The sequence below is a fragment of the Choloepus didactylus genome, chromosome 3 (assembly GCF_015220235.1).
Source record: "Choloepus didactylus isolate mChoDid1 chromosome 3, mChoDid1.pri, whole genome shotgun sequence".
In the NCBI taxonomy this organism is placed as follows: Eukaryota; Metazoa; Chordata; class Mammalia; order Pilosa; family Megalonychidae; genus Choloepus; species Choloepus didactylus.
In genome coordinates this window covers 199,282,213-199,307,874 of record NC_051309.1, presented here as the reverse complement: position 1 = coordinate 199,307,874, position 25,662 = coordinate 199,282,213, and the positions used below count along the sequence as shown (strand labels likewise).

At 38.2% G+C, this 25,662-nt stretch overlaps 1 protein-coding gene across 3 annotated transcripts in view; it reads right to left on the bottom strand.

The window, feature by feature from the left end:
* Positions 1-9,909: 9,909 nt before the first annotated feature.
* TRAPPC11 (trafficking protein particle complex 11) overlaps positions 9,910-25,662 on the bottom strand; it is an 85,783-nt gene continuing 70,030 nt past the window's right edge. For all 3 annotated transcript variants that reach the window (XM_037831077.1, XM_037831080.1, XM_037831079.1), the window contains exons 28-30: positions 24,427-24,560; positions 22,908-23,075; positions 9,910-11,943 (exon numbers count right to left, since the gene is read on the bottom strand). In XM_037831077.1, the coding sequence (XP_037687005.1) occupies positions 11,899-11,943; positions 22,908-23,075; positions 24,427-24,560 (347 nt within the window). In that variant the 3' untranslated portion in view covers positions 9,910-11,898. The remainder of the gene's footprint in view (positions 11,944-22,907; positions 23,076-24,426; positions 24,561-25,662) is intronic.

Genomic DNA, 25,662 nt, shown 5'->3' with positions numbered 1-25,662 from the left:
CAAAACATTTCCAAAAGAATGGTGCTTAGATTATGTAGCTAGACTAAAATACTTACAATACAACCAAAACATCACATGCAAAATCCTGGATCTCAACATGGCAACAGGATACAAACAGAATCTAGAGGAGGAGGAGTGGAATAGGCATGAGATGGTAATTTGGAAGGACTGGCCTCTAACCTGGTTCTGCCACCAACTAGCTGTGTGATCTTGGGCGAGCTACTCCAACTCTAAGTGGAATCTGATTACTTCTCACTAGTTCCGTGGCTACTGCTCCCTCCAAGCCACTGGGATAACTGCAACTTCTGCTTCTACATTTGCACCCCTATAGTCTAGAATCATCACAGCTATCAGAACGATCTTGTGAAAGTTGTCAGATCATGTCACTCCTTTGCTCAAAATCCCTTGGCAGTTCCCTATATCACTATCACTCAGAGGAAAAGCCAAGTCCATAGAATGATTTGGAAGATCCTACAAGATCACCCATCACCTCTTACTCTGGCTCTTGGCTTACTCTGCTGCCCAAAGTGACCCTGAAATTCTTCGAACCTGCCAAGCATGCTCCTGCGTCAGTATATTTGAACAAGCTTTGCTCTGTGCCTGCAACACTCTTTCCCCAACTAGCTCAAGGCTAACTCTTCTACTCCAAGTCTTTGCTTAAATGCTACCTTCACAACAAAGTCTTCTCTGACCTCCTATTTAGAATTGCAACTCCAACCCCAAGACCCCCAACCCTGCTTACCCTGCTCTATTTCTTTTTCTATACCTCTTATCCCCTTTGAACAGACTTTACAATTTACTTATTTATTATATTTATGGTTTATTATCTGTCCACCTATAAAACATATGAAGGCAGGGAACTCAGAATATTTTGTTCACTATTGTACCTGAACTGGCCTAAAGGAGCACCTGGCACATGGTTAGTGCTCAATAAATATCTGTTAAATGAATGAATGAATGATTCAGAGTACAATAATAAAAATCTTCATCCATAGGCAAATACAACTCTAAGTTGAGATAACCAGAAATATCAGGCAGGCTTCACACTCAGCTGTCTTCCCACAGGGTAGTGAGATGTACTTGGGCAGGAAAAGTTGTATCTTAAGAAATAAGAAACATTTGTTTCTGGCGCTTCTCCTGTCAGTTGCTCTACCACAATCCTACCTACATCCATGAGATTCATGCTAGACTTAGAGACCAAAGACTGGTCAGACTGCTGTCTATCACAGGGTATCTGAACAGTAAGGATCCCCCTACCTCCCCCAGCCCCAACAGTTCAGAGGCATTTGTTTGTATTATACCCCTTGGATTGGTTTTACACAAGGCAGGATGGACTACTAATAGGAAAAATGGCTTTCTTAGTATTGGATGAACTGAGGACGTGCCGTTAAACATTAAATTCTGTTGAGGTCCAGGACCTCTGGCATACATTTTTTTTACAAATAGAAAAAGATAAGCCAAAGATCTCCTTCTCATCTCATACATTAACTCTCCCTTTGCATTACACTCTACAGAGCTTTGTCAGGCCAATGTCAACCTACCATACACTAAACTAAGACTTCCCAGGTAGTGTCAGAATGGGGGAAAAAAAGAATTTTCTTCAACAAGGCACTTTTTCCACCCCCACGGACAGGGAATGCAAAAAAGGGAGAAATCAATGGAGATTATTATCTATTATTCATAGAAACCAATCCACACTTAGCTGTCCTTCTTAATATTAAAAATCTTTACAAAAAAGTAAAATATATACAAAAGTACCCATGTGCCCATCACCCAATGTCAATGATTATTAATTCAGACAACCTTGTTTAACTTACCAATGACCCCAGATTATTTTGAAGCAAATCATTTTATTTCATCCACGTCATTTCATCCACACCACCACTGCCATACCTAAAATAATTGACAACGCCTTTTAGTATTATCAAATCGTTCATTCAACGTTTAGATTTTCCTAATTGTTTCATACAATTTTAGAAGGCCATTATTGCCTCTGGTTGGTGTCTCTCAACTTTTTCTTTCTAGTTAATGCAATTTTACTGAGAAATATTCACACGCCATATTTCAACTGCCTTTTGATCTACAGGTGCTCTCTTCCCCATCACCTTCATATTTCTCTGAAATTTATTTGTTGAAGGATCAGCCTGCCTTTTGCTGATTACATCCTTACAGTGTTCTTTAACACTTCCCTGGATTTTCCAAAAATTGGTAGTTAGATCTAGAAGTGTGATCAGAATGAGGTTCAGATTTTTGGCAAAATTACTTCAGAGGATTGTGTACTGCCAATAACAGGCAGATAATGTCAGATTGTCTCTCATTTTGTGATGTCAGCAGCAGCTACTCATGATGATTCATTATTAGATGGAATGTTTCTCTACAGAAAAAATTATTATCCATTGTCTGGCTACCCGAAAGTACAACTGATTTAGGACAGGCAGGATAGGCATGATTTTTCCCTTTAAATTTTCCCCTTATTTTTCAAAATATGAAGATGGTTCTCCAACATCTTCCAAAATGACCACGGTTTTTGTGGACCCCTCCCCTCCCCTTCCCTTCCCTTCCCTTTTTCTTTCAATGTCATTATGAACTCATGCATCCCTTGGGAGCCTGCCCCTTCAGGTTGGCTCCCTGGTCATTCTGACAAACTTTACTCAGTAACTTCCTTGGTTTCTGGTATGACAAGATGTTCCAAGTTCATCTTCATACTTCTTCAGTCCCAGAACCAGCAATTTCCACAAGGATTAGCTGTCTTTGCATTCCATTTTTAGCATTCAGGAACTACCCATTTTAAATTTTCTGTGCTTGATCAGTGAATAATTCCATGTTTAACTCCAACAGGTAACCCCCAGCCTTCACACACCTGACCTCCCAGACGACCCTCACAGATCAAGAGGAAGCATTCTGCTCAGGGCCCACCTACAGGCTTTTGCGTGGGTGAGTGGGGGGGGGGTCTCCCACTGCTGTTCCTTAAAAAATAGAACATTTATCATTCTCTTATTGTACAAAAAATGTTGACGGCAGAAAAAAATCAAGAACAAGTATGTAAAATGAAGAAAATGTAAATGATGCAGGATCCAACAATCGAGAAATAATGGTTTGGTAAATAGACTTCTGGACTTTTTCCTTTGGGTATGTATTTGTGTAGCTTCTTGCTTTGCTTTGTTTTACAAAACAGGGTCATATCATATATACTGTCTTGTGACGTGCTTTTTTCTCTCAACAATATGCGGGGACCGTTTCCCCATGTTACTGTGACCGGACCTACATATCCTGTATAAAGGGGAGTCCACCGAAGAGGAGGGGGCCCTTCTTACAAAGAAAGATTTGTCCGCCAAGGTTTCGGGCCCCGCTGCTAATCTGCCAAACCAAACAGAGAAAGAATGAAGGAGGGATCTGCGTTCCGAAGCCCTTCAGATCAGCCACGGAGAAGGCTCTCCCTTCTGGGAGCAGAAATTCCAGAGGCGGCCGAGTTTATCTCGAGGCGGAACCGCTTGCTGCTCTAGTCTCCTATAAGATGCTAGTCGCTCTCTTCAGAAAGCGATTCTTCCGCTTCTTTCCTTCAATTAGGAGTCCTAGTGCGGGAAGCGGGGTTGGGTGACGACGGGAGGGTGTTAGGAAACCGCGTGGAGAGACCAGCGCACCCCCCAGGCACGGCGGGCTCTGCTCCTGCTTGGCGAACCGAGTCTAATCTAGACAAACCCCTTCCGTTTCCGGACGAGGTTTCCTTCTGGAAAGGAAAGGTCAATTTAATACTGCCTCACTTCACAGGTCCGCTTTGCAGAACTCCTGGGAAGGCATTTTGATTAGGCCTCCGGAATGCCTGAGGCTGGGCCTCGCGGAGATTTGCAGCTGTACCTTTTTTCAGGAAGCTGCTGCCCCTGTATTTAAGGACGAGGCGGCACCGGCCACGTCAATCTCCGCGTGCCGGCCTTGGCTCTGCGCGCACTCGTTGCAGGCGGGGCTGAGAGGCGCTTTGGGGTTGTTATCTTGCCACCTCCAAAACCTCGACTGTCGCGGGCCGCGCAGAGGCGGTACCCGAAGCCTGGGGGCCGGGCAGAGCCCTGCAGGCACGTGGTCAGAGAGAAAAAGAACCCGGGGGGCGCAGAGTGCGGGTCGCGCTCCACAAGCACGAGTTTCTGCAGGTTTGTTTAGCTAAGTACAAGAAAACCTTTTGGTTAGTCACAGCTGGGTTCTTGTTGAAAAGCATAAAGGCGCATTATCCTGAAGTCACTCAGCCTGCCAAACCACTTTGCCAACTTCACTATGCTCCGCAGAATTTTGAGGCAGTCACCCACATTGTCCTGAGTAGTGAGGAGCGGTATTATAGATGCATGGAGGCCTTGCCGAGCGTAGCTCTCTAAAGAGGCAACGCTAATTTAATGTTCTGTGAGTAATGGAGAAGCAAAGCTTGAAAAGATTCAGCTTAGCCAGCACTCAGGCACACGGACTGTACGAACGGTAGACACTCCACTATGTGATGGAGGACGAATAATTCGCCTGAGAAATAAAATATTATGGTTAACAGTTGTGTGAAAAATAAAATATTATAGTTAATGGGTGTAAGTGTGAATCTCCGTGTGTTTTAGTATGTGGTAAAAGATCCTTCAGTCCATGATTACCTGTTTTCAAAGAATTAGCGTAAAATACATTTATAAACATAAGCTAACCTTTCCCCCCATGTTAGACTCTTACACTGATTTCTTAAGATAATCAGGCGTAACATCCATCAATTGATACTGCTTTTTAGGTGTATGGTTGATAAAAGTTTGAAGAAGTGAATGTCTGATACCAATTTGTAGAAAGTGTCTTGTTGGTTTTACCATTACAGCTGAAGAGTCCTTGTCAACTTTATTTTTGAAAGCAGAAGCTTTTAAACAAGCGGGCATACTGTATCCCCTTTTACAGTTATAGCCAGTAGAGGGCGGTGGACCTCCTTTAAAGAAGGTAACGGCTGCTATCAAAAATGCGGGAAAGTCTTCATTTCAGCCTTACGTTCATGTTCTCCAACTTTTCACCTACATTATTATTTCAAAGAATGGGCAGGGACAGAGTGGGGGAAAAACCCCTAAAGCTCTTGAATAACATTAGAGAAAGCTAGAGCACCAAGTCATTATTATGAAAATTATAAAGAGGATTAAGTTATTAAATTCTCTCTTTCCTATAGGAACTATATTTCAGGGTAATTAGGCAGACCTAGTGAATGAGGAAAAAGTTTCTGTAAAAAAAATTCCCAGTTAATAAATGCAGAGTAGCATTTAAAAATTACCATTTGGCATCTCCTAATGAAATAACTGGTTCAGACAATTGCCACTGATGGATGTTTAACTGAAAAAGGGGGTTAAGATGTCACCCCCTAAACCTATTGATCAATCTTAGCATCACTGAAAGTGAGACAGTTATTATGTGTGGTAGTAAGAAGTATAGCACACCACCCATGAGATATGAGAGAGAGAGAGAGAACTGGAATTTAGTCAAGCCTTTAGTTATCACTTTTGGTCTATAGGAAACACCAGAGACAAAGAATCAAGTTAAATGACACCTTGGGAAAGCAATCAGTGAAATCCAAAATGGGGCATATTTTACAAGACAACCGATCCCCATTTCTTCAACAAATCAATGACATGGGGATAAAAAGGGGGAAGGAAACTATCCTACATTAAATGAAACTTTAACAAGACTTAAGAGACATAACTAAATCAGAAGTGGCTCTTGTTTGGCTCCTGATTAAACAAACCAACTGTAAAAACACTTCATAATCAATTTTAGAGAATTATTGTTTATTAAGTGTAATAATGCATTTTGGTTATTTTTTTTTAAGTCCTTTTATTTATGGGCAAAATGATGTAAGAGGGGAATAAATGATAGCAAAAGTGATTGGGAATTTGTTACAGTCTATAGTTTTGTGTATTGTGGAAACTTTCACTGTAAAAAATGAAATTATATAAAGGATGGCAATCAGAAGTGGAGAAAATGTATATTTGACCACCTAGTGGTCACCTCTCATTAAAAAAAAAAAAAAAAAGATGAGGTGTCATGGAGTTCTGCCCATCCTAAACTTAAATAATTCAATATTTCATCCAGAATTTGGAACTTCTTTTTTCCTGTTAAATTTGTCATTTGAGATTCAGTTCTTTGTTGAGACAAAGTGGTTGTTGAATTATCACCCATGATCAAATATTTCTCAAAGTACAATTCTTCAATCCAATGTGTAGTATAAAGCTAAAAAGAAGACAAACTTCATCCCCCAAATAATTCCAGTAGAAACAGCCCTGCTCTCCAGAACAACGTGCTGACAGCAGGGTGCACTCTTTCAACTTTAAGTGATATTCATTTCCCCCTAATTCTCTTATCACTGAATATAAACCTCTAAGGGAGCAAACACAAGACTAGCATTACTCAACACTGGACAAGTCAATCTGTGCTAAAAGCACTGGCATAGTCCTCGCAGGAGTGGATGCCAGCATATTCTCTCATCACCTGGAAAGCTCTTCCTTGATTTATTTTGCAAACTTTTGTCCTCCAGAACCCAGCTCATATAACATTTTTTGTTCATGGATGTTGAAAACAGTACCATGCATCCAAAAAAGAAAAAAAAAAATTTAATTATGAATATAAACAAAACCACTCCAATGTGGCTCAAGGAAGCCCTCCCTCCTTTCTGCTTCCCCACTCGTACCTTTTAAAGTTAATCACCTCCCTGTTTGTTCCTCTCTACATTGTACCTTTTTATTTTAATGGAAACTTGCAAACATACCCGAAAGTAGAATAGTATACCTGACCCGTAATCCCCATCACTAATCTTTAATAATTATCAACATTTTGCATATCTTGCTTTATCCATTTCTCCTCCATTCAGTTTGTTGTTGTTGTTTGTTTTTATTTTCTGGAATATTTTAAAGCAAATCCCAGAGATCCCATCAATCCATGGGTAGCTGCGTAGTGTAGCGGTAAAGCATGCAGACTTTGCAGGCAAAGTGCCTTGACTTGAATCCCAGCTCTTCTGCCACTTGCTAGCTGTGTCATTGGACATAGACTGTATTTTCCAAAGATGGTTGCAACAATATCTCCTGTCCCACATGCTCTTCCAGGATATGGCAATTTTCTCATCAAGAGGTCGAGTTTACATTTGTTCCCCTTGAATCTGGGTGGGCTTATGACTTTGGCAGAAGTGGCTTTATGTGATATCTGAACAAGGCCACAAAAGGCAGTGGAGATCTGTGCTGCTCCAAAAGAGCACATGGAAGGGCCTAAAGACTAAATAGATAGAGATGCCTACCTAGCCCCAAGTTCTTCAGTTCCATCCTGTTCTAACAATATCCATTATTCTAACTCTAGCTACTCTCCTACCACAACTGAATGAGTAACCTCAAGCTCAAATGGCACAGCTGAACCCTTCCCAAATTCCTGACCCACTGAAACCATAAATGATAATAAAATGATTGCTGCTTTAAGCCACTAGGAATTAGGATGATTTTTTTTTTTTTAAGCAACAGAAAACGAGGACACTGGCCAAGTTACTTACCCTTTCCATGCCTCTGTATCCACATCTTTAAAATGGGGATAACAGTACCTATACCCCATAATCAGCTTTTACAAAGATTGAGTGAGACAAGAACATAACACAATGTCTGGCACATAATAGCACTCAATAAATGTTTGCAATTATCTGGACAAGACACATGGTTTAGAAATCCTGACCAATCCAACAAGGGTAATATTTACAAGTTCTCATTTGCCATGTATGCTGATAAGTTTTGGATAGGGGTGTATGCTATAAATGAAAAATGAACTTCAAGGTTGCTATGCATTTTTCATTGTCAATGATTGTGAGGAAAAAAAAATTGAATGTTTGGGGTATAATTTGCATGGTAGTTATGTCCTGAAATGCAGGACTGCTTGGCAGTTTTGATTTTGGTTCTGTTTCCCCGTCTGGTAAAACATGCTTCAGAAAGCAAAAACAATAAGGTCTTGTGACCATTTTCTCTATCGTTCTCAGGCAAAGTAAATCGAGTGGAAAGTTAAGTTTTGATCTTTGAAGAGGAGCTCAATATTATTAAACTATGAACTTCTTTGCTTTCATGAAAATATGGGATTTTACACTCATTTAGTGAATTTTATGGAGCTCTTTAAGTAGATGTGACCAAGAATAGCATACTTTAGAAGTTGGTTGTGGAACTCATCAAAGAACAGCATGAGTATCACTCATTAGAAATACTGTTAAACAAATAATCATATTTTAAAGTTTTTTTAATGTTGGAACAGTAAAGTAAGAATTTATTTTGCTATATGTATATTACTAGACAGGATCAATGTGTTTTCTTTTACTTAGAAAAATTCATAATTTTTTATTTGAATCCCAGCTCTTCTGCCACTTGCTAGCTGTGTCATTAGATATAGAGAAGATTTAATCCTTTAAGTTGTAGGTTGAATTCATATGGTATGAAAAAAGTGTACGAGAAGATAAACGGTACATTTCTACTTGATAGCATGATGTTGAAAATTAGTCACTAGCATTTATTCAGTCCACCACTAAACAATACAACCCATCTCTCCAATTTTCAAACTAGGAGTTGGGGCACTCTGTGCATTTTCTGGGGTTCTAAAGTCAAAAGGGGGAGCTTTACAGAAAGATTTGCTGGGACTACATGGACTCTTCCTATTAAAAGGGTGAGCTTAACATTTCCACTTGCAATGTCTCTTTCTCTATAAGCTTTCCCTCTCCCATTGCAATGCATGGAAATTACAATTCAGAATTCTTAGCCATTATTAGGGACCATATCACTGGAAGACTTATATATTTTGAGTGGAGTTATAACATGAATCCTGGAAGAAATGACTGACTTAAAACAAAAATAAAGAATCTTTCCTTTAAATAACGTGCAAGGCATTTTTAAAAACTCAAAGCAAGGGTCAGTTATTGGTTGAATGGTGTCCTCTAGAAAGATATGCTGGATCCTAACCTCCAGTCTCATGAACCTGACCTATTTGAAAATAAGATCTGTGCAGCTGTTACTAGTTAAGATGAGGCCAAACTGGAGTAGGGTGGGCCCTAATCCAGTGTGAATGGTGTCCTCATAAGGTGAGGAAATTTGGACACAGTCATGCCATAGAGGCAGAGATTGAGTTATGCCTCAAGCAAAATCCTACGGACTTCATAGGAAGCATGGCCCTATTGACACCTTGATTCAGACTTCTAGACTCCAGAATTGGGAAACAAAAAATTTTTGTTGTTTAAGCAACCAGTTCGTGGTGCTTGGTTAGAGCAGTCCTGAGAAATTAAGATAGTCGTGTTCTAAAAAACCCCTTAATTCTTAGGAGAATTCAAGGATAAGGAACCTAAGACCTTATGAGGAAAACTGAGTTGGAGGGACTAAAGTTGCAAGTTGAACTTTCAGGATCACTAAGATATACAATTAAGCAGACTAAACATTTTTCTCCCAAAGACACTATCTTTCTCATCCTCTTGGTAACACTCTGATTATTTACCGGTGCTTACCTTCATGATCCAGGAGTACATACACTTTTATACATACCTTCCCTAAACTTAAAATTCTTTATTTAAAAATCTGTATCCTGAGTGGTGTATACTAGTACAGGGCAATACTGAGAACCAAATATTTTCATGAGCATTAATATATTTTCATGAGAGACAGATGATTGTGGCTGATGGCACAGAGGCAGGAAGGGAAAGACTGGGAGGTCCTTCTTGACTCTTGTAACCTTGGTGAGTCAGCTGCTTCAACACTGAGGCTGTTTTGATTTTGGATCCAGGGAATTTTCGATTAAAAAAATACATAAAATAAGTTTCCAAATAGTTAAATAGAGTAAATTCAAAATAGAATTTAGAAAAGGCTGGTTGACGAAGGATTACTCTATTGCCCACTTTAGAAAAGGTCAAGGAAAAGCACAGACCTGTTTATTTAGTACATATTTCAAGCGGCATACACAGTTAACATGAGTCACACTGACATCAGTTAGTAATTTTAGTGTATATGTCAATGATCAATTTGTTCAAATGTACATTTCATGTTTAGACAATGGCACATGAAGTCTTTGTTATAAAAGCATAGAATCAAAGAACTGCAGAATTCAAAGGGACCTTAAAGATCTTTGTTCAGTATTTTAAAATGGCAAGTTACACCCCATTAGTGGGTCACGAAATCAATTCAGCTGGTTACAACCACAGAATATGAGTGCATAGCATGCATTACTTCCATGAAACTTTTGTTTGTAAATGAATATATTTATTTTACATATACACACACACAAATATATATGTACATTTTTATATACTGCATTACATAAAATGTATCTCTTGTAGGTGACGGACAACAAAGTCTAATAAACACAGACCCATCCAGCAGACACATACATATCCTCTTCAGCCTTCCCATAACAAGTAATTATAACACAGATGACACTGGTAAAGTACTAACTTTGGCACTATTCCAAGCTCTTCTCAAGTATCCATATATTAAATCCTCATAACAAGCCTATGAGAGCTAATTATTATTATCTGTATTTTCAAGATAAGAAATCTGAGATAAACAAAGCTTAAATAATTTGAACAAAGTCACCCAGTAGTAGGTAGCAGAGCTGGGATTTGAGCGGAGACACTGTGCCTCCAGAGTCATGCTCCTGTGGCATCTACCTGAACAGCTGTGGTAAGAAGGAACTCACTCCTCTCCAAGATAGCCTATTCCATTGCCCAAAGTCCCCAGAAGTTAGCAGAGCCAGTTCTAGAATGCAGATCTCCCAACTTCCAATCCTCAAAAGAGTACCCACTGCTTTCAGTTTTGTTGCTGCTGTGGCTGTTTGTATTCATGCACACATGCATATTCGTGTGCATGCTCAGGTGTATGTATGCACGTACACACGTGTGTGTAAGCCAAGGGCTTTGACATTCAGGGCAGGAATGGAACAAATGCTCCTCACTATACTTGATGAATAGTGTTCTTAGTAAAGCTGTTTTGTGAAGTTGATATCAAACAAGCTCAAAATAATAAAAGATATATACAAGTATATTTGAAAGAGAATAAAATTTATTTACATCACTTATTTCCTTTTTACAACTCCTACATGTTAAATAATAAAATTTTCCAGGAAACCAGGTAGTTTTACATTATTAAGATATTTTAACAAAGAAAATCTTCACATTAAGATTTTTATTTACATGAATTAAGAGCTTTCAATAGTTTCTTTGAAACTGCACAGCACAACTTAAAGCTCTTACTTAGACCTTATATCTTTTCCAAAACCTCTTAGTTTAGGAAATCATGCTTATAATCACACACTTATAAATGTGAACCTGTTTCATAAGAGATTCACATTTTGGCTGCAAGCTGAATCTATTTGATATGTTTTAGTGGTAAAGAAAGATATTTTTTGGACAACTTGTTTAAATTGCTTGCTTAAAACTTTCTGAAAGCTTTCTCTATCAGTCATACAATTGCTTATAAGTTGTTGTGATCTAGTCTGAGCATACATTAACTCTATGAAGATGGATGTATTTCCAGTTTAGACAACTCTGAAAAGAAACTCAGAAGATTTTTCCTGTCTTTGTTCAGCCATATTTAGGATGCTTAACTTTTCTCCTCTGATATTATACATGCAAATCACTTACTTTTTAAAGAATTTACTATTCATTAATGAACTCCAATAATAACAATGGTCTGACATCCTTTCATGTAGCACCGACAGTTTCAAATATTTATTAGTGAAAATAAAGAGGATAGATTTCCTTAATATTTTATGAGTTCCTCTGAACAGATGGTATACCATTCATTAAAAAATAGACAAGATAACTTTTTACCATGAACAAAGTTATAGTTCACAATGAAAACCTATATAGCTCTGCCTGACTTCTCTCTCAGAACAGCCAAGGGCCAGTCTTGAACACTATGCAGCAGCAACAGAGTTATCATCCATGAGCCGACCCTGTGGCTTTAAGGGGGCACAAAAAAAAAAAAAAAAAAAAAAAGAGTTTACAAAGTGATAATAACAACAGCAGCTCTTTCAATGGAAAGGGTTTTGAAATTCTTGGAAGTGTTTTACAAAAACAAAACAAAATAAGTATGTGTTAAGTACCAGGATAAAATTAATTTTTCTTCCTTTTTTGCCCCACATTCTTTTTTCTTTACCCTGCAGATGCCAGCTGCAAAGCATGGTTGCTGCCCCTCTTGTCTCCAACACCAATGGCAGACATCACCGCTGATCATGTCCCTCTATCTGCTGAATCCAGTTCAGTCACTATCTGTCTCTCAACCTTGCGTTCCAGCAGCTACTACCATCTACCACTGACTGCCTATGGAATGAAACCTTTTTACCACTCCTGTTTAATTGATAAATTTTTATCCTCTCTGCCTTCCTCAGGGCCCTACTTATGTCTCAAGCATTAAAAAGGTCAAAAAACTGAGCTGATAGAAAAGTTCCCTTTGGGGATTCAAGGTCTCCTGTTCTCCCTTTTGATAAAAGGGGATTTGCAATGAACACTAGGGTATTTAACAACAAATACTGCAAGGATAAAGGCAGATTAAAAACAAAAATTGTCCTTTCTTAAGGTAATTGACTGAAAAAGTTTAAAAATCACATCAGAAAAGTCAAAGCTAAAAAAAAAATGAATAAAAGGTCTCACAATTGTTTTTAGGTATAAAATTTCTGACAGGTTAGTTACACACACCAGAGAGTTACCCAGTAGCTAAAAGAAAGAAATTCTTACAAATAATTTTATTATACAGATGTACAATAGCAGATCTTTGTAAGGATAGCATGAGAAGGCGGGAATCAGGAAATGAAATCCAACTTTGTCACAACTTCACAAAGGCCAGTTTCTATATTTTAAGCAGAATGATGCTTGGGGGAGTTCCCTGAGGCAGTGAAGAGAATGGCTGTGGTTTTATGTATGGATGGATGTACGTATGTATGCGTGCATGCATAGGTCTCTCACATTCAAGGTGGGAATGGAATGAATGAAAGAATAGCTCCAAATCTTTTACATTTCATGTAATATTTTAGTACTGATGGAGGATGTTCAGTTTTAGAAACAAAATAATGGCTTGGCTAAATCCTTGCCAAACATAATTTTACAAACAGGGGCAGAAGACAAGAATATCATGCAATTAGAAAGCTGAATTGTTTCATTTGAAGGAAAATATTGATCCAACCTTGCTCTAGGGCAGCACTGTTCAATAAAACTTTCTGTGATGATATATCAGTGTTGTCCAATATACCAGCTACTGGACACATGGGGCTACTGAGCATCTGAAAGGTAGCTAGTGCAACTAATGAACTGATTTTTTAATTTATTTAATTTTAATTAACTTTAATTTAAATCTCAGTAGCTATATGTGGCCAATAGCTACCATAAAGGTCAACACAGCTCTAACAGTATGGTGGAATGTAAAATTTTAGTCAGTGATTGTTCAATGAGCAGGAAAAGGGTTATCTTCATTCACCATCCTTAGTGTGACAGATAAAAAATCTTAAGTGTAAGTTTCCCCAACCAATAAAGGGTCTGGCTCTGATGCTTTCAGTCAATATTTCTGGCAGTAGTTAAGTTACTTACATTTACAGGACACAATCATGGCAGTGAGAAAAAGGCACATTAGGTATGTTAAAACTTATGAGTAGAGGCGGGGCAAGATGGCAGACTGGTGAGCTGTATGTTTTAGTTACTCCTCCAGGAAAGTAGGTAAAAAGCCAGGAACTGCGTGGACTGGACACCACAGAGCAATCTGACTTTGGGCATACTTCATACAACACTCATGAAAACGTGGAACTGCTGAGATCTGCGAAATCTGTAAGTTTTTGCGGCCAGGGGACCCGCGCCCCTCCCTGCCAGGCTCAGTCCCGGGGGAGGAGGGGCTGTCAGCTCCGGGAAGGAGAAGGGAGAACTGCAGTGGCAGCCCTTATCGGAAACTCATTCTACTGATCCAAACTCCAACCATAGATAGACTGAGACCAGACACCAGAGATCTGAGAGCAGCCAGCCCAGCAGAGAGGAGACAGGCATAGAAAAAAAACAACACGAAAAACTCCAAAATAAAAGCGGAGGATTTTTGGAGCTCTGGTGAACATAGAAAGGGGAAGGGCAGAGCCCAGGCCTGAGCTCAGGCCCTGAGGCGCATATGCAAATCCCGAAGAAAAGCTGATCTCTCTGCCCTGTGGACCTTTCCTTAATGGCCCTGGTTGCTTTGTCTCTTAGCATTTCAATAACCCATTAGATCTCTGAGGAGGGCCCTTTTTTTTTTTTTTTTTTTTTTTTAAATCATTTTTTCTTTTTCTAAAACAATTACTCTAAGAAGCCCAATACAGAAAGCTTCAAAGACTTGCAATTTGGGCAGGTCAAGTCAAGAGCAGAACTAGGAGAGCTCTGAGACAAAACGCAATAATCCAGTGGCTGAGAAAATTCACTAAACACCACAACTTCCCAAGAAAAGGGGGGTGTCCGCTCACAGCCATCATCCTGGTGGACAGGAAACACTCCTGCCTATCGCCAGCCCCATAGCCCAGAACTGCCCCAGACAACGCAGTGTAACGGAAGTGCTTCAAATAACAGGCACACACCACAAAACTGGGTGTGGACATTAGCCTTCCCTGCAACCTCAGCTGATTGTCCCAGGGTTGGGAAGGTAGAGCAGTGTGAATTAACAAAGCCCCATTCAGCCATCATTTCAGCAGACTGGGAGCCTCCCTACACAGCCCAGCAGCCCAGAACTGCCCTGGGGGGACGGCACTCACCTGTGACATAGCACAGTCATCCCTCAACAGAGGACCCGGGGTGCACGGCCTGGAAGAGGGGCCCACTTGCAAGTCTCAGGAGCCATACGCCAATACCAAGGACTTGTGGGTCAGTGGCAGAGACAAACTGTGGCAGGACTGAACTGAAGGATTAGACTATTGCAGCAGCTTTAAAACTCTAGGATCACCAGGGAGATTTGATTGTTAGAGCCACCCCCCCCCTCCCTGACTGCCCAGAAACGCCCCATATACAGGGCGGGCAACACCAACTACACACGCAAGCTTGGTACACCAATTGGACCCCACAAGACTCACTCCCCCACTCAACAAAAAGGCAAAGCAGGGGAGAACTGGCTTGTGGAGAACAGGTGGCTCGTGGACGACACCTGCTGGTTAGTTAGAGAAAGTGTACTCCACGAAGCTGTAGATCTGATAAATTAGAGATAAGGACTTCAATTGGTCTACACATCCTAAAAGAACCCTATCAAGTTCAGCAAATGCCACGAGGCCAAAAACAACAGAAAATTATAAAGCATATGAAAAAAACAGACGATATGGATAACCCAAGCCCAAGCAACCAAATCAAAAGATCAGAAGAGACACAGCACCTAGAGCAGCTACTCAAAGAACTAAAGATGAACAATGAGACCATAGTACGGGAGACAAAGGAAATCAAGAAGACCCTAGAAGAGCATAAAGAAGACATTGCAAGACTAAATAAAAAAATGGATGATCTTACGGAAATTAAACAAACTGCTGACCAAATTAAAAAGATTCTGGACACTCATAGTACAAGACTAGAGGAAGTTGAACAACGAATCAGTGACCTGGAAGATGACAGAATGGAAAATGAAAGCATAAAAGAAAGAATGGGGAAAAAAACTGAAAAAATCGAAATGGACCTCAGGGATATGACAGATTATATGAAACGTCCAAATATAAGACTCATTGGTGTCCCAGAAGGGGAAGAAAAGGGTAAAGGTCTAGGAAGAGTATTCAAAGAAATTGTTGGGGAAAACTTCCCAAATCCTCTAAACAACATAAATACACAAATCATAAATGCTCAGCGAACCCCAAATAGAATGAATCCAAATAAACCCACTCCGAGACATATACTGATCACACTGTCAAACACAGAAGAGAAGGAGCAAGTTCTGAAAGCAGCAAGAGAAAAGCAATTCACCACATACAAAGGAAACAGCATAAGACTAAGTAGTGACTACTCAGCAGCCACCATGGAGGCGAGAAGGCAGTGGCACGATATATTTAAAATTCTGAGTGAGAAAAATTTCCAGCCAAGAATACTTTATCCAGCAAAGCTCTCCTTCAAATTTGAGGGAGAGCTTAAATTTTTCACAGACAAACAAATGCTGGGAGAATTTGCTAACAAGAGACCTGCCCTACTGGAGATACTCAAGGGAGCCCTACAGACAGAGAAACAAAGAAAGGACAGAGAGACTTGGAGAAAGGTTCAGTACTAAAGAGATTCGGTATGGGTACAATAAAGGATATTAATAGACAGAGGGGGAAAATATGACAAACATAAACCAAAGGATAAGATGGCTGATTCAAGAAATGCCTTCACGGTTATAACGTTGAATGTAAATGGATTAAACTCCCCAATTAAAAGATATAGATTCGCAGAATGGATCAAAAAAAATGAACCATCAATATGTTGCATACAAGAGACTCATCTTAGACACAGGGACACAAAGAAACTGAAAGTGAAAGGATGGAAAAAAATATTTCATGCAAGCTACAGCCAAAAGAAAGCAGGTGTAGCAATATTAATCTCTCACAAAATAGACTTCAAATGCAGGGATGTTTTGAGAGACAAAGAAGGCCACTACATACTAATAAAAGCAAGAAGAAATAACAATCGTAAATGTCTATGCACCCAATCAAGGTGCCACAAAATACATGAGAGAAACACTGGCAAAACTAAAGGAAGCAATTGATGTTTCCACAATAATTGTGGGAGACTTCAACACATCACTCTCTCCTATAGATAGATCAACCAGACAGAAGACCAATAAGGAAACTGAAAACCTAAACAATCTGATAAATGAATTAGATTTAACAGACATATACAGGACATTACATCCCAAATCACCAGGATACACATACTTTTCTTGTGCTCATGGAACTTTCTCCAGAATAGATCATATGCTGGGACATAAAACAAGCCTCAATAAATTTAAAAAGATTGAAATTATTCAAAGCACATTCTCTGACCACAATGGAATACAATTAGAAGTCAATAACCACCAGAGATTTAGAAAATTCACAAATACCTGGAGGTTAAACAACACACTCCTAAACAATCAGTGGGTTAAAGAAGAAATAGCAAGAGAAATTGCTAAATATATAGAGACGAATGAAAACGAGAACACAACATACCAAAACCTATGGGATGCAGCAAAAGCAGTGCTAAGGGGGAAATTTATAGCACTAAACGCATATATTAAAAAGGAAGAAAGAGCCAAAATCAAAGAACTAATGGATCAACTGAAGAAGCTAGAAAATGAACAGCAAACCAATCCTAAACCAAGTACAAGAAAAGAAATAACAAGGATTAAAGCAGAAATAAATGACATAGAGAACAAAAAAACAATAGAGAGGATAAATATCACCAAAAGTTGGTTCTTTGAGAAGATCAACAAGATTGACAAGCCCCTAGCTAGACTGACAAAATCAAAAAGAGAGAACACCCATACAAACAAAATAATGAATGAAAAAGGTGACATAACTGCAGATCCTGAAGAAATTAAAAAAATTATAAGAGGATACTATGAACAACTGTATGGCAACAAACTGGATAATGTAGAGGAAATGGACAATTTCCTGGAAACATATGAACAACCTAGACTGACCAGAGAAGAAATAGAAGACCTCAACCAACCCATCACAAGCAAAGAGATCCAATCAGTCATCAAAAATCTTCCCACAAATAAATGCCCAGGGCCAGATGGCTTCACAGGGGAATTCTACCAAACTTTCCAGAAAGAACTGACACCAATCTTACTCAAACTCTTTCAAAACATTGAAGAAAATGGAACACTACCTAACTCATTTTATGAAGCTAACATCAATCTAATACCAAAACCAGGCAAAGATGCTACAAAAAAGGAAAACTACCGGCCAATCTCCCTAATGAATATAGATGCAAAAATCCTCAACAAAATACTTGCAAATCGAATCCAAAGACACATTAAAAAAATCATACACCATGACCAAGTGGGGTTTATTCCAGGCATGCAAGGATGGTTCAACATAAGAAAATCAATCAATCTATTACAACACATTAACAAGTCAAAAGGGAAAAATCAATTGATCATCTCAATAGATGCTGAAAAAGCATTTGACAAAATCCAACATCCCTTTTTGATAAAAACACTTCAAAAGGTAGGAATTGAAGGAAACTTCCTCAACATGATAAACAGCATCTATGAAAAACCCACAGCCAGCATAGTACTCAATGGTGAGAGACTGAAAGCCTTCCCCCTAAGATCAGGAACAAGACAAGGATGCCCGCTGTCACCACTGTTATTCAACATTGTGCTGGAAGTGCTAGCCAGGGCAATCCGCCAAGACAAAGAAATAAAAGGCATCCAAATTGGAAAAGAAGAAGTAAAACTGTCATTGTTTGCAGATGATATGATCTTATATCTAGAAAACCCTGAGAAATCGACGATACAGCTACTAGAGCTAATAAACAAATTTAGCAAAGTAGTGGGATATAAGATTAATGCACATAAGTCAGTAATGTTTCTATATGCTAGAAATGAACAAACTGAAGAGACACTCAAGAAAAAGATACCATTTTCAATAGCAACTAAAAAAATCAAGTACCTAGGAATCAACTTAACCAAAGATGTAAAAGACCTATACAAAGAAAACTACATAACTCTACTAAAAGAAATAGAAGGGGACCTTAAAAGATGGAAAAATATTCCATGTTCATGGATAGGAAGGCTAAATGTCATTAAGATGTCAATTCTACCCAAACTCATCTACAGATTCAATGCAATCCCAATCAAAATTCCAACAACCTACTTTGCAGACTTGGAAAAGCTAGTTATCAAATTTATTTGGAAAGGGAAGATGCCTCGAATTGCTAAAGACACTCTAAAAAAGAAAAACGAAGTGGGAGGACTTACACTCCCTGACTTTGAAGCTTATTATAAAGCCACAGTTGCCAAAACAGCATGGTACTGGCACAAAGATAGACATATAGATCAATGGAATCGAATTGAGAATTCAGAGATAGACCCTCAGATCTATGGCCGACTGATCTTTGATAAGGCCCCCAAAGTTACTGAACTGAGTCATAATGGTCTTTTCAACAAATGGGGCTGGGAGAGTTGGATATCCATATCCAAAAGAATGAAAGAGGACCCCTACCTCACCCCCTACACAAAAATTAACTCAAAATGGACCAAAGATCTCAATATAAAAGAAAGTACCATAAAACTCCTAGAAGATAATGTAGGAAAACATCTTCAAGACCTTGGATTAGGCGGCCACTTCCTAGACTTTACACCCAAAGCACAAGCAACAAAAGAGAAAATAGATAAATGGGAACTCCTCAAGCTTAGAAGTTTCTGCACCTCAAAGGAATTTCTCAAAAAGGTAAAGAGGCAGCCAACTCAATGGGAAAAAATTTTTGGAAACCATGTATCTGACAAAAGACTGATATCTTGCATATATAAAGAAATCCTACAACTCAATGACAATAGTACAGTCGGCCCAATTATAAAATGGGCAAAAGATATGAAAAGACAGTTCTCTGAAGAGGAAATACAAATGGCCAAGAAACACATGAAAAAATGTTCAGCTTCACTAGCTATTAGAGAGATGCAAATTAAGACCACAATGAGATACCATCTAACACCGGTTAGAATGGCTGCCATTAAACAAACAGGAAACTACAAATGCTGGAGGGGATGTGGAGAAATTGGAACTCTTATTCATTGTTGGTGGGACTGTATAATGGTTCAGCCACTCTGGAAGTCAGTCTGGCAGTTCCTCAGAAAACTAGATATAGAGTTACCATTCGATCCAGCGACTGCACTTCTCGGTATATACCCGGAAGATCGGAAAGCAGTGACACGAACAGATATCTGCACGCCAATGTTCATAGCAGCATTATTCACAATTGCCAAGAGATGGAAACAACCCAAATGTCCTTCAACAGATGAGTGGATAAATAAAATGTGGTATATACACACAATGGAATACTACGCGGCAGTAAGAAGGAACGATCTCATGAAACATATGACAACATGGATCAACCTTGAAGACATAATGCTGAGCGAAATAAGCCAGGCACAAAAAGAGAAATATTATATGCTACCACTAATGTGAACTTTGAAAAATGTAAAACAAATGGTTTATAATGTAGAATGTAGGGGAACTAGCAATAGAGAGCAATTAAGGAAGGGGGAACAATAATCCAAGAAGAACAGATAAGCTATTTAACGTTCTGGGGATGCCCAGGAATGACTATGGTCTGTTAATTTCTGATGGATATAGTAGGAACAAGTTCACAGAAATGTTGCTATATTAGGTAACTTTCTTGGGGTAAAGTAGGAACATGTTGGAAATTAAGCAGTTATCTTAGGTTAGTTGTCTTTTTCGTACTCCCTTGTTATGGTCTCTTTGAAATGTTCTTTTATTGTATGTTTGTTTTCTTTTTAACTTTTTTTTCATACAGTTGATTTAAAAAAGAAGGGAAAGTTAAAAAAAAAAAAAAAGAAAAGAAAAACAAGGAAAAAAAAAAGATGTAGTGCCCCCTTGAGGAGCCTGTGGAGAATGCAGGGGTATTCGCCTACCCCACCTCCATGGTTGCTAACATGACCACAGACATAGGGGACTGGTGGTTTGATGGGTTGAGCCCTCTACCACAGGTTTTACCCTTGGGAAGTCGGCTGCTGCAAAGGAGAGCCTAGGCCTCCCTATGGTTGTGCCTAAGAGCCTCCTCCCGAATGCCTCTTTGTTGCTCAGATGTGGCCCTGTCTCTCTAGCTAAGCCAACTTGAAAGGTGAAATCACTGCCCTCCCCGCTACGTGGGATCAGACACCCAGGGGAGTGAATCTCCCTGGGAACATGGAATATGACTCCCGGGGAGGAATGTAGACCTGGCATCGTGGGACGGAGAACATCTTCTTGACCAAAAGGGGGATGTGAAAGGAAATGAAATAAGCTTCAGTGGCAGACAGATTCCAAAAGGAGCCGAGAGGTCACTCTGGTGGGCACTCTTATGCACACTTTAGACAACCCTTTTTAGGTTCTAAAGAATTGGGGTAGCTGGTGGTGGATACCTGAAACTATCAAACTACACCCAGAACCCATGAATCTCGAAGACAGTTGTATAAAAATGTAGCTTATGAGGGGTGACAATGGGATTGGGAAAGCCATAAGGACCACACTCCACTTTGTCTAGTTTATGGATGGATGAGTAGAAAAATAGGGGAAGGAAACAAACAGACAAAGGTACCCAGTGTTCTTTTTTACTTCAATTGCTCTTTTTCACTCTAATTATTATTCTTGTTATTTTTGTGTGTGTGCTAATGAAGGTGTCAGGGATTGATTTGGGTGATGAATGTACCACTATGTAATGGTACTGTAAACAACTGAAAGTACGATTTGTTTTGTATGACTGCATGGTATGTGAATATATCTCAATAAAATGAAGATTAAAAAAAAAAAAAAAACAAAAAACTTATGAGTATTTATTTTCTGGAACTTTTCTTTATGAACTTACATACTACCCAAAAGTTTACTGTGAAAGAAAATCAAAAGACTGACCTAGCATTAGTTGGGGTTAGGTTTGGGCATATGCTGAACTACAGGGAAAGAAGTGAAAGAGATTAATTGATGGAACTGAAATTCCTGTTTCTCAATATGATCAACTCTAGCATCTCAAACAAGCTATGTTTGTAAAGCTACAATATGATCAAGATGTATATGCATATCAATACATATTTCACACTGATTTAAAGCAGTACTTCTGAACTTAGAAACAGCAAACTTCAAAAAGTAAAACAGCTAAAAGGACATTACAAAGATTATCCATTCCCCTTCCCTCTTCCCCACCCTGGGCATGAGACTTTTCTCCTGCAGGATGATGTCAGACATAAGAGCAAGGAAAGGCAAATGGAAATGGTTTTAGAACACTATCAGGTAAAAATGTTTTAGAAAGCCACTGTTAAACATAAGGAAATCAAAAATTACAAGATTTTTCTTTTACAACCTAAAAGTATGGTGTGGGATAGGAGCTTGGAAGGGTTTATAAAATTATATGTTTTTGAGGATGTAGAAAAAAACTGTTAAGTCCAGAGAGATGAAAGCTAAGAAGGGTATGAAGGACCTACTAACACAGACCAGATTACCAAATTCTGGATTAAAATAAACAAGGGACAGTTCCCCAAAACATGATTAAGACAGACAATTTTTTTTTTTAAAGCAACAAGTAATGTAACTTGACGTCCCAAATAGGAACAAACCTAAAATAAGAAGAGGTCACACAGGATTCATATATATTCATGTATACCTGAGTTACTGAGGGAAATCAACTATCAAAGGGACAGCCATAACTTAAGGCATCTGGGAGTGACATATCAGAGGTGGAATGCTGAATTAAAAATGAACCATTTATCCAGCCCAATTGACTCACACACTGTTATATAGGATGAATGACTAAATCAGCCTACATACCCTTTTACTATAGAAACCTGAAAATCATGATTAAAAAAACCCTAAACTTTAAACCAGGGTATAGATTCTGACAGATGACCCAAATCCTGTATTACATAATTAGAGAGAATTAGGAAACTTACGGATCACATTTAGAAAGTTAATCCATTTTTACTAAGCACTAGTCACTAACAAACTACAATTTGAAACATACTTTACCAATCCAAAGAGAAAATATGCTTAAGGATATGATAAGGATAAACTATCAGAATAAAAATTTCTGAAATTAGATTCTATAAAATGATAGTAACTTTATAGAAATGAATTAGCAATATGGCCTATTCAATATAATAAAAGTCAAAACTATCACTATCACTATTAGTCTAAAAATATTATTTAGTGAAGTTTAAAGGGAAGTCTTTTGTTTTTCACACATTACATTTTAAAAGAACAAAATGTCTAAGCCTTACCTTTACAAAAATACTGGTAGGTATAAAACGTCTGAGCAGCTGATTAGTGAAGTTAGGAAATCTAAGCAAGTTGATGTTGAGAGATGGCAGCTGCTGGTATCCGGCCATTAGGGGATAGAAATTATATAACATTTCCTGTTCAGTGCCAGGTAGTATACGTAATCGAATCTAAATCAGAGAAAGTTATGAAGAAAGATGATCACATAACCATACTTGAAATATCTTTATGTTGTCCTCCCTTGATTATGTTTACATAATTGGACACCCAAACCCTTCTGGTGCAATGTTCCCTCTCTCTCCTATTCCATCTTCTAAACAGATCCCAAACTGTAGGGTAGAATTAGTAGTATGAGTTTGGACCAGGCAGATGGTAACTGTAAATATTATTATCTATGATTTCTCAGTTTCTGTCAAGATCTAAAAGGCAACTTGTACTTGCTTAAGAATGAGAAAGTTAGATGGGTCAGTATTTTCCGTCTTAGACCCAGTAGATTTTTATATTGAAAACATTATACGATCATTTCTAGAAAAGTGCCCATTTGTAAACATTATCAACATAATACAAGCTAGTTGTTTCTGGTTTTCTTTCAAAATTTTGCCTTCATTTTAACATAATTTCAGGGGGAAAAAAGATGTTTGAAAAGCTGTAACAATGTCTTAGGAAAAAACACAAACTGACAAGATGTTGGTATCTTCATATTTTCTATTTATAAGTCAAAATATGAAAAAGATCAGGACATTCAGGAAAAGCTTACTCTTTACAAATGAGTACATATATGCATATGACATGTCCAAGGTAATAAATGCACATGTATACCAATATACTATAGCTAGTTTTATATTCAATATCATGTATCATTAATTAAAAGCATTACATGGAGCTGTTAGTAAAAAGTATTTACTGACTACTGAACTCTGACAGTGGGTGACAATATATAATTTTGCCTGAGTGCTATGTTCACTCACTTAAAAACCAGATGAACTTGTCTACCTTAAATTTAATGGATCAATCAAAATACCTGGGCAATTTATTTTTAGATATAGATAAAAAATTGTATCTAAACCTACCAAAAATAAGTAAATTACATGTGAAATAAAAAATATCACTGACAGCTCAGAATAAAAATAGGCTTTAATATTGGTATAGCTATGCCTCTAGGCCTCAAATTAAAAGAGTCACACACGCAAATAAACTTATCAGTAATAAAGGGGAATGCTTAACTTTTTAGGAATTCTAATATAATATAGCTCAAGGATTTACGAGCTTTTGTTTTTTAGGGAGTAAGAACCTATATGACTGATATCAATGATGTGAAAAGATATGCACTGCCTATTTAATCCACCTCTATAAAAAGCTGTACTTAGTTTTTAAAAATGACTAAAAATTCACTATGATCAAAACAATAAGGACTACGGTCAGCCTTAATCAGTTCATTTGTAAAAAATAAATGTCCAACTACCCATTTCCTGACCATACTTCTGTATCCACATAAACAACTAAATGAGATATGACCTGTACCTGCTTCAGACCTGAGAACATGAAGGCATCACTGGGTTCCACAGAAATTTCTACATCTTGAACTAAACTAGTTTTATTCCGCAGGTGATACTTGACAGGTAAAGACTCTCGGACACGTCCAAATGACGGCAGGTCTGCAGAAGAAGATGACAATTTATTTTTCTCATAAAAAAAAAAAAATAGGTCACCATTTAGGGGGTTATTCTGTAAATGTATCTCATTATATAAACAAGGAATTACTTAAATTATAGCATTGCCAACTAAGAAAATTCTCTGGACAATATTCATAGGTCTATGACAAAACAGGCTAAGAAAAGCAGTCTCCTTATAAAAATAAAAATTGACTTAATAAGGGTCTTGGCTATCAGGAGTTGACTTACATTTTAAGAATTTTTTTTTAAATCTACAGAAGACTTCCCTAAATATAATGTTTCCTAAACCAGAATAAATAAAAACATATGTGTAGTGAAATTATCAGTAAAACATTCATATGTGTGCACTTTTTATTTCCAAAATTGTTATAGACATCAGGGTAACCAAAACCGTTAATAAAGGGAAGTTTCTCTTGCTATAAGTATTCAAGTACATAAAGAAAGATATTACATGTCTCCCAACAGGAGTACATATCATCAACTACGAAATATTCTTGGCAAAAACTTGAACTGAATCTGACCAAGCCAAAAGATTTAATAACTGATTTAGAAGGACAGAGAAACATTCAAAGCACACCATGCAATCAGCAAAATGCAGGATGTGGGAAGCTCTAAGGGAAAAATAATTTTTCAATAAATAAACCACAAAGAAAAGAGAGAGGCAGAGGCAATGGTGGCAGAGAAAGTAATGTCGGAGTTGGTGACAGAAAACCCAGAAGGGGAGAAGGGGAGAGAGAAGAAGGGGAGGAGGAAGAGCCAGCCTACAGATGAAAAGCATATAAGAGACTTCTATATCGATTGCAAAGTATAGACCTTATGTGTCTCCTGATTCAAACAAACAGTAAAAACCAGAGTCAACTGAGGGAAGTTCAAATACTGGAATTAGATGATATTAAGGAATTACTGCAAACTTTTTAAATCATGATAACGGTATTGTGATTGTGTTTAGGAAAGGAGCCAATAATTTTTAAAGATACTCACTGAAATATTTATGGATAAAATGGTATTTGTGATTTGCTTCATGATAATAGTGGTAGGAGGAGTGTTCAGGCATACAGATGAAACAAGACTGGCCATAATCTAC